Here is a 10,377-nt window from a genome sequence, read left to right as displayed (position 1 = left end):
AACGTTATTTTGGCCCAATTTTTTACTTTTTTCATTTACAATGGTCAATGAATGCTAAAATAAGCAAAAAAACCCCAATTCAATTTGTAGGGAATAATTTCAAGCGTTAATCCCTAGCTTGAACCCCACTGTGATCATACACTAAAGTACGGTGGCGTCCAAAAGGGAAGAAGATAGAGCAAAAGAGTCGCCAACAAATTTTAGGAACTTGTAAACCGTTCACAGGGTGAAGGTTACACCCCTTAAAGATTCAAGAGATCGTCAACTCCATAAGGTCTAGAACCAAATAAGGGTTCGGGGATGAAGGTACAAATCCAACCTAAAAGAGATTGAACCTGCCCTAATAATAGGCCTCTACTTTATTCTGATCGTATTCATGTGCGCTTTTTAATTAACATGCAATCAATAGGATTAATCCTAAACCTGTTTATCTATGTTGGTTGAATATTAATGCACAAATAAACTATTATTGGCGATCACTTGAAATCATAATCATAATTAACCCTAACAAGATTATTAATCATCTTATTAAGCGTGATTACAAATACCAATTCCCTTTAAACATGCATAAAAGGTGTGATCAAGCAATAACAATAAAAATAGAATATCAAGCAACATAATAATAATCATAAATTTAAATAATAATTATAATCATCATATTAATAATAATCAAAATAATTATCATCAATAAAATAATCATCATCAAAATAATAATATTCATGATATTCATAATCATCATAAATTATAACAATTATAATCATAATCATGTTCATGTTAATATTAAAGCATAATAATAATAGAAATATCCTAGGCATGATACTAACAAGATTAATAACAAATCCTAGAATGTCACTAAGCAATAAAAATCAAATCTTTAACCCTAACATGATACTAACAATCATAAATATTAGGAAAAAAATAGGAAGCATCGTAACAATCATATTTGATATTAAAATTACCCTAGACATGATACTAGGAATATCATAATAATTTAAACATGATCATAACATCAATAAAACCATTAAAGTACTTACTTTGATGCCTCGTACCTCTTTCTAATAACAAAATACACACGTTAGTAACTTCAAGGAAAATAATAAATCAAACAATTAAATTATATAATGGAAAGAGAGATTTGGGACCAAACCCTCAGAAATTAAACCTTTCACGTCTAGGGCGAAGGCAACTTCGAATATGGCTAGGTGTTTCTAGATCTTGTGAATGCGGAATTTTGTATGAAAAAGCAAGGTTAGAAAAAGAAAGAAAGAGAAGGATGAATGAATTAGAAAGAATGAGAATTGATGAATGCGAATGAAAACTGGTTGTAGGTGAATATATTGAAAAACTGATTGTTGATGAATGAAAAACAGAGTTTTTAATACGTTATTTATAGAGAAATCAGCCAAAAAGATAAATTTACAAAACAGAGCATTGGCGCACGTGAAACAGAGCTGGCGCACCTAAAACAGAGCAGGCGCCAGCATCAGCTAATTGGCGCCAGGCGCCAATGCCTGGCGTCAGGCGCTAAACCTGTTTTTGACGCGTTTTCGAAAATCAAATAAATTTTCCGTACTGGAGGATAAAATCGTATCTTTTCCTCGAAAATGCTTTTTGATTTTAATTAAAACTCTGAAAAGTCAACAAAAGTCAATTTATCAATGCTAATTGAATTAGGAATGAAAAGAACCTTCTAGAAGAATCTAGAAGACTAAAACCATTCCTAATTGCATTAGGAATGATAAATCATATTAGGCCCTCCCCTAGATCATTGGGCCGCATATAAGGCTCAAACCGGGCCCAGTTTAGTAAATTGGCCATAACTTCCTCAATATTCATCAGAATTGGGCTTATAATATATCGTTGGAAAGGTCTTGTGAAGCCCCATCCAACTACACTATTATTGGACCCATATCATGGACCAACCAAACTGGATTGGCTGTTTTCTTAAAATAAGTTTTCAAAAACAGAGAGAAGAGAAAAGAAATTAAAAATATCCGCAACACTAGACTTTCCACACTTTCGCTTCATTCGATTATGATTCGACGCGAAAGGTACTCATCACCGGGTTTGGTTTTGGGGAGACACAAATGGGTGTCTACACAATTAAACCCCCAAACCTTAGAAATTAAAATCCCCAAATAATACTACACTAATGAACCCTAAAATAAATTATGATTAAAACCTTAATTAGGTTAATTAAGGTAAATTAAAACCTTTATACAAATTGGGAGAGTTAATTGGGTGGCTAAAGTGTAAAAAGTGAGCTCCGATAACGTCTTAATTGGACGAAAAATGTTAATGGGTAGTGCTACCCAAATGTTTTCAAACTTGTGGGTAGTTCTAAAAAAAAAAATGGGTAGTTGTTCACAAATGTCCTATCTTTAGGGTAGTTTGATGAGTGACATTTATGTCACTCCTAGGATAGTATTTATGCCTTGTTTTAGCTTGTCTTAGGGTGTTTTGTAGTTGTTTTGTTGGTGTTTTGTAGTTGTTTTGTTCAAATAATGCGTACATATACATGTCTCGGTGTGTTTTTAATGAAATCGCGTGTATTCTTGAATGCTTGCCTTCATTGCGTGTTTGCACCGTTCCCTATACCTTATTGCTTCCCTTGGTGTTTGTGCTTAGGTATTTGAAGTCTTGGATTGCATAGAAGAAGCCAAGGAAGCATGAGAGAAGAATCGAAGAAAGCAAGGGGCAAGGGCGCGCACATTGTGCACGGGCGCGCGGCTGGAGTGTGCGGGCGCGCGGCTGGAGTGTGCGGGCGCGCAGCCCAGTCAGAACCCGTGCAAAAGAGGCGAAATTGCATAATAGAGGCCGAAAGTTTTGCGCGGTCTGCGTGCGATATGTGCGCGGGCGCACACTCTCTTCCACGGGCGCACAACTCAGCCAGCAAGCCCCAACCCACAAAGGCGCAGGCGCGCAGCCGCCTTGCGCGGGCGCACAGTCTGCTACGCGGGCGCACAGATACCTTGCGCAGGCGCACAGATACCATGCGCGGGCGCACAGCAAGCCCTGTTCAGCGTTTTTTTGCGACTTCCTTTATATTTGCGAGCCTTGTTTTTGTATGGGAGAACTTCATTTTTCCTTTAGATCTTTTTCCCTAGTTTTAGGAGAGCTTCTCTCTCTTAGGGTTAGATTAGGATTTTCTCTCTCTAGTTTAGGAGTAGTTTTAGAGAGAGAAAGCTTGGATTTCCATGGTGTTATTGAGAGGTTGAAGAAGAAACTTTGTGGAACTTCTTCTCATCTATTCAATGAGCATTTTCTAACTTTCTCTCATCTTTATTGCCTTGCTTAATTCTTAGTTTTTGCTTTTTGTTTGTTGATTTGAGTAGATTAATTAGTTTGTTTGTTTGATCTTGTTTTATTCTTATTTTACCTTGTTTTCCATGTCTATCTTCATTATGTTAGCTTAGGTCTTGTTCTAGGGAATAGGATGAAGGTTATATTAATGAATTGAATGATTGATTGTGATTAGTATGAAATTGTTTCTTGATTATTGTGTATGGATGATGCTTTTATGGATTAGAATCCTTCTAGCTAATCGATTCTATGCTCTTAATTGTGCTTTCAATCAATTGTGCGAGAGTGAGTTGGTTGAAGAGCCCTAAATTCTTCCATACCTTTGCTAGGCTAGTTGCACGAGAGTGAATTAGTTTAGTAGGATAATTAACATAATTAATTGTGCGAGAGTGAGTTAAATGTGTTGATGTTCCTAATCGAGGTCATTTTCATCTAATTGTATGATTTTGTTGAATGCATTGATGTAATTGGATTCCACTTTCCCTAGTTTTAGTTATTTGCTCTTAGTAGTATTTGGTTTAATCTCTCTCTATCTCACAACCTTTCCTACTAGTCTAATTTGCACAAATTGATACACTTAGTCTTCGTGGTTCGACCCTTTAATTGCCACTAACTAGTTTAGTGTAAGTTTAGGTATTATAAATGATTAATTTGATTAGGGTAGTAGCTTAACGACTATCTAACTCTCGATCATAGTTCTACACAAAATTTCCTTTTTAACATGATTATGATTATTATGATTATTATGTTGCTTTATGTTTATTGTTATTGCTTGATCACGCCTTTTATGTATGTTTAAAGGGATTTGGTACTTGTAATTACGCTTAATAAGATAGTTAATAATCTTGTTAGGGTAAATATGATTATAATTCAAGTGATCGCCAATAATAGGTTTGTTTGTGCATTAATATTCAACCAACATATATAGATTAAACAGGTTTAGGGTAAACCTATTGATTGCATGTTAGTCAGAAAGCGCACATGAATACGAGAAGAATAAAGTAGAGGCCTATTATTAGGGCAGGTTCAATCTCTTTTAGGTTGGATTTGTACCTTCATCCCCGAACTTCTAGTCATGGTTCCAGACCTATTGGACTTAACAATCTCCTTGATCGTTAAGGGGTGTAACCTTCAACCTGTGAACGGTTTACAAGTTCCTAAAACTTGTTGGCGACTCTTTTGCTCTAGCTTCCTTCCCTTTGGACGCCACTATGCTTAAGTGTATGATCACAGTGGGGTTCAAGTTTGGGGTAATGCTTGAAATATTACCTAAAGTATGGTTGTTACAAAAACAAACCAAAAAAAATGTGTATCTAAAATTATAACCATTTGAACAATTATTATTATTATTATTATTATTATTATTATTATTATTATTATTATTATTATTATTATTATTATTATAAACAAAAGTCATACAACCTATAATAAATTAGTGGGAACTCGAGATATAATATGGGCCATCACTCCTTTAGCTATAGAAAAACCTACCCTAGTGAAGATATAAGTTGCAGCATGAGCCCCAATGTCTTGCGTCGTCGAGAACCTTTGAACCCGTTTCAGCAACGCAACAACCTCCTTCTCTAATTCTCCAAGAGAAGAAAAGGAGAAGGGAATGAAAACAATACCCAATCGCCTGACAACGAGCTTCATACTTAACCCGCTTCCGATGAGCCGCATCAGCCACAATCCGTCTAGGCACAAAATCAGATAGCCTTGTCTGTGTCAAAGGAGAAGACCTTGTTAAGTCCACACATATATCGCGACCACAATCCCATGAATAAAGTAACACATTGGTAGGCCTGAGGGCCCTGTCATTCCCTCCAGACAACCTTATGCCAACCTACTTTTCTTGTTAAATCCAAAATCTGTAGCAAATATCAACAAGGGTATCCCAAACAACATTATGCCGATATTTAATTTCCACAATACCAGTACACGACACCGCGTGGTCGTCGAAAATATCTCTAGTAAAAACCCAAGAACAAGACGAGCACGGCCTCAAGACAAAGAAAAATGGAACACCCATCCGGTAGCATAACACACATCGGTATGTCTTTGTGCTCATCGTCTGACATATCCCAATACCATTTCTATTACTATTATTATTATTATTATTATTATTATTATTATTATTATTATTATTATTATTATTATTATTATTATTATTATTATTGTCGTTAGTTGTTGTTGTAATATCCCTACCTTGGAAGTAGGAGATTGTTCTTATGAATAGTGCACGGACTATTAAACCCCTCAACATGTTTGTTTACCTTCTTACCCATGTGTAAATTTGTAATTTTTCTTAACACTCATCAATTAATTAGAAATTAAATGAAGATCGAATGGAAATTTAAAGTTTAAAATTTCTATATTTAATTAAATAGGGGTTATGATTTAATTACATGGCAGCATTACTCACTGGATAACGAAATGTTGTTGTTTTGTGTAAGATTTTTTTTTCTATATTTTGTGAATGTCAAAACTAACGAACACACATAATTGTGTTTAAAGGACATTAAAACTAATGAAATTAATCTATAATTGTGCCAAAGTAGATGTACTAGGAAGAAAGGAAACCAAACTGACTACGGTGAAAAGGGATAGAAAACAAGAAGGGATTCAAGGGAATTTATGATTATACATTAATGCCACTACTATGTATTGTGATATACCCTATAGTGTTGTATGATGTCCTTGTTGTTTCCAAGTAGATTAACGAGCGTAAAAAATATATAAGTATCATAAATTCCTATATAAAGTGTTAGTACGCATTGTGTTTTTTTACTACTTAAATAAGGATGCAGCACCTGTTGTATCACATTTTCTAGAGTGTCCTAAAACATTACATATAAGGGCCCTCGGCAGTAGATGATTGACTCCATGTGAAGTGCAAACACAAGCTAATAAAATTTAAGGCTAAGCAATAAAGAGATATTCCTTTACCAGTCCATTAACTCTATGTCAAGTGCAAATACAAGCCAAGAAAAATTAAGCCGAAAGCGCTGGCCACCCCGTGCGCAATATATATCATTAGATATAAAGATGATTTTAAAAAGATCGGCCCAAAGACATGCCTAAAATAAATTGTTATAAACAATATCAATAGCTAATTCATATAAAACAAATAAATTAGCATAAGAATTGAACTGAACTGAACTGAATTGAATTGATTGGAGCTGAACTGAGTTAAATTGAACTGAACAGAATTGAATCAAACTGAACTAAACTGTAATTAAGCTGAATAGAACATGGCCTTATAGTATTTCTTAATGAAATAATGAGCAAATGAACCCAACAATTGAAGACCGCAATTAGTGTGTTTCTTTAGAGATGTAGAACAAAAATAGATGAGTTGTAAGTTATGCTTTTTCAGTTTTAAGAAAGCTTTTACGAATAAACCTTTTAATCCCTCGAAGAGAGGAAGTAGTTAGGGAGGTTAGTTATGCATTTGCAAATTGCATAACAAATACTAAAAATATTAAAAAGCACATGGGGATGAGAGAAAGGAGGAGAGAGATGGGTAAGTGGGGCCATTTTTTAAATGTATCGTTGAAAGCTTAGATAGTATCATTGACTATGTAGTGATACTATTTTTACCGTATTGATACTATTTCTACACATAGTGAGTACCACTAAATGAATATATAATACCACTACATAGATAAATAGTACCACCGAAATGTTCAATGATATCATTTAATCATCTAGTGATACAATTGATCACCCAGTGGTACTACTCTAAATTCAGAAATGCATTTACGTGAAATAACCCCCATGCCCCTCATTATGCATTTACTCATACATAACTAACCTCCCTTTGAAAGGCCTCCCCTCGAAGAAAGGTCCAAAAGAACTTCCCTTGACATTATTGCTCCATTTAAATGTGTTTTCCTATAATCCTATGAACTTTTAAAGCATAACTAAATAATGAAAATTACAACTAAGCGTTTTCAATTTTATACATGGATGGTATTTGTGGCTTTGTGCAATTTAATTTACCTAAATTATACTTCCTCCTCGTTTTTTTAATTTATTTATTGCACCATGTTGGATTTACATTATTCACACAACTTTCTTTGATCATCTTTTGTGATTAATCTGTAAGAAAAAATAAAGTAATGCAGGATCTTGTTAGATTCGTTTCGACGTCTACTTTTAAATTATCAAATTTTTATAATTTTTTTCTTAAATATAATTAAAGATATTAATAGTCAAAGTATTGCATAGACAAGCGTGAAATGACAATTCGTGTAATTATAAAAAACGGGGGAAGTATAACTTATAAAGCTTCACAAATATTACAAAATGTCAACAATGACTTTTTTACGACATATCACAAATACTGCCTTGTTGTACTTTATGTAAATCCAACATTTATTTTTCCTATTATAAATATCAAATATACTTTTACCAACATTTCCTACATTCTGTATTTAAATGAGCTTTTGTATGTGATATATAATATTTTGTTGTGTTTTTTTTTTTGTTAATCCGAAGTCTTGTGTATCTTTCATGATATGATGCAATATATCTCATGTCTAAAACAAAATAATATTTTTTTTTTCTCAAGGCACACACTTTAAGAAAGGATTAGATAAGACAAATTTAAAAAAACTAACATAATTTAAACAATACTAACACAAAATATCTCTCTTAAAACACTGCTTATTATAATTTCTTAAGAATCCTACTATCAAAGGTATTAGCCTATTAGGTCATTTAGGTGTATATAGAAGTTCAATTGTTTTCATTCATGACTTAAACCTAACTTAAGAAAAAAAATTGAATATGAAACATAAATACTACAAAAATATAAACCTTAACTAAAATTTGTTAGAAAAAAATATGTGGGTCACCCAATTTGTAGTGGGGCAAGGCAGAAAATTGGAGGAAAATCAGAGCCGGTGTTGGTGGAAATTTGTAAAATGGTTACAATCATAAAGTCTATTAAGCCCTTGAAAAGAGTAATTACTGCATAATAAAACTGAAAATTTTACCCTACACCCTAGTGTAGGGTGTGTTCCCTACACCCCCCTATGCTACGTCGTTTTGTAGCTGGTATTGAGTTCTCATGTGCAGCTTCTTTCCTTTTGCGATTCTTTCCTTTTTTTTTTTTTTTTTTTTTTTTTTCTTTTTTTCTTTTCTTCCTCTTTTTTCCTTTTTCCTTTGATTCTTATTATTCAATTTATGTATATATATGATTTTAAACCCTATTTTTTCTCTCTCTTCAATTGATCAACCAACCTCCATTTTTGATCTACATTTTTCTCTCGCTAATTCATCTTCTTCATTTGATTTTTTGAACGAATTCGTTAATTGTTACCGATCATCAATGGCGAATTCTGCATCTGGAGATTGCGTTGATTTTGATCGCGATTGCGAGCGTGTGTTTCCTTCTGGACTTCGTTTCGTTGATTCGTTTGTGCAACAATGTGAGTAATTGTGATCATAATTTTTCAATTTTTAATTATCCCTAATTTGTTCTGTTATAATGCTCTGTTAATTTGAACTTAATTGATGTATTATTATTCACTTTCGATTTTTGAGTTTACTACTTTGATTACATTATGATGAACGTTTTTGGATTGTTGTACTTTGTATGAACATTTTGTTGCTTCATTTGTTGTTTCATTTGTTGTTTTCTCTGTGTTTTAGAATTGTGTGTTTTTGTCGTATATTTTTTGTAGATTATACTTTCAATTAATCGTTTATGTTTTCTTATTCATTGTTACTAATGTGTTTATGTTCAGTCTTAAAGTCATTTTTGATCATTTATTTTTACATTTTTATATCGATATTATGTGTAGTGGTAAATAATGAAAATATTGTTCAAAATATTATGTGCTGAAATTCTTTTTGCAATTGATCATGTGCTGTTTTGATATTGAACATTTTACTTATTTGTTATTGTTCATTCATGAAACTCTTTATGATCATTTATAATTGTATATTGTGCAGTGGAAAAAAATGATGATATTATGTATTTAGAAGCAGAACAGTCTGAATTAAAGGATAAAGAATTTAAATCTGAAGATGAAGCTTTCGAAGCGTATAATGAATATGCTTTTAGGAAAGGTTTTGGAATTCGAATTGGGAAGAGTAAGAGAAGAAGAGATGATTCTTTTTTGATGAAAAGATTTGTTTGTTGTAATGAGGGATTCAAAGATAATAAGTGTAAGAATAAAAGGATTTATGAGAAGTTGGATCATCGAACTGGTTGTTTAGCTTTTGTGCAGTTTCATATTGATCATTTAGGGGTCTATACATGTACAAGACATGAAATGGTTCATAATCATGCTATGATTCCTCCTGAAAAAAGGCATTTGATAAGGTCTCAAAGAGATGTGAATAAAGAGCAGCTTCTTTTCATTTCAACAATGAAATTGAGTGGAGTCAAAGTTACTGATTCTTTGAGGGTTCTAAAGAAGGAGGTTGGGGGATCTCCTAATCTTTGTTTTACTGCTTCTGATGCTTATAATGCATTGTCATCTGAAAAAGCTGCCCCAAATTGAAGGATGTGATGGTAACCAATTGATTAAATATTTTGCCAAGAGACATGTGGATGAGACAGATTTTTATTATGATTTTGAACAAGATGATAGTGGTGCTTTAGTTAGTTTTTTTTGGCGTGATGGTAGGATGATGAGAGATTATCATTACTTTGGAGATTTGTTGGTTTTTGATACAACTTATAGAACTAATAAATATGGAATGATATGTGCTCCATTTGTTGGGATGAACCATCATGGTAACAATGTCATGTTTGGTATGGGTTTTATTCTTAATGAGCGCACCGAGTCTTTTGATTGGTTGTTTGATACATTTTTGCACTCAATGGGGAGGAAAAGTCCCATTACAATTATGACTGATCAAGCACAAGCGATTGCAGCGGGTATAAGAAACATTTTTCCTTCAACTGTTCATCATCGTTTATGTGTATGGCATCTTGAACAAAATTCTAAGAAACACATTGGAGCATTGAGAGCTTTGGAAGGCTTTACAGATTTGTTTGGATATCTTTTGAAGTATTGTGAAACTCCTGCTGAATTTGAATATTTCTGGAAAAGGTAA

At 33.2% G+C, this 10,377-nt stretch overlaps 1 protein-coding gene across 1 annotated transcript; it reads left to right on the top strand.

Moving 5' to 3' along the window:
• Positions 1–8,309: 8,309 nt before the first annotated feature.
• On the top strand, positions 8,310–10,204 carry LOC110734933 (protein FAR1-RELATED SEQUENCE 5-like). Its single transcript, XM_021915059.1, has 2 exons — positions 8,310–8,738; positions 9,265–10,204. Exons 1-2 carry the CDS (start codon positions 8,504–8,506, stop codon positions 9,816–9,818), a joined length of 789 nt encoding a protein of 262 aa, XP_021770751.1. The 5' UTR covers positions 8,310–8,503; the 3' UTR covers positions 9,819–10,204.
• The last annotated feature ends 173 nt before the right edge of the window (positions 10,205–10,377 follow it).

The sequence above is a fragment of the Chenopodium quinoa genome, unplaced genomic scaffold (assembly GCF_001683475.1).
Source record: "Chenopodium quinoa cultivar QQ74 unplaced genomic scaffold, ASM168347v1, whole genome shotgun sequence".
Classification (NCBI taxonomy): Eukaryota; Viridiplantae; Streptophyta; class Magnoliopsida; order Caryophyllales; family Amaranthaceae; genus Chenopodium; species Chenopodium quinoa.
The sequence above is the reverse complement of the archived record's forward strand: the minus strand, read 5'-3'. Positions and strand labels throughout refer to the sequence as shown.

Bases quoted from the DNA above. Each gene is read 5' to 3' on its own strand.
- LOC110734933 (XM_021915059.1), top strand. From the start codon at position 8,504: ATGATTTTAAACCCTATTTTTTCTCTCTCTTCAATTGATCAACCAACC. The intron at 8,739-9,264 runs GTGAGTAATTGT...TATATTGTGCAG, and splicing joins TGATTCGTTTGTGCAACAAT to TGGAAAAAAATGATGATATT.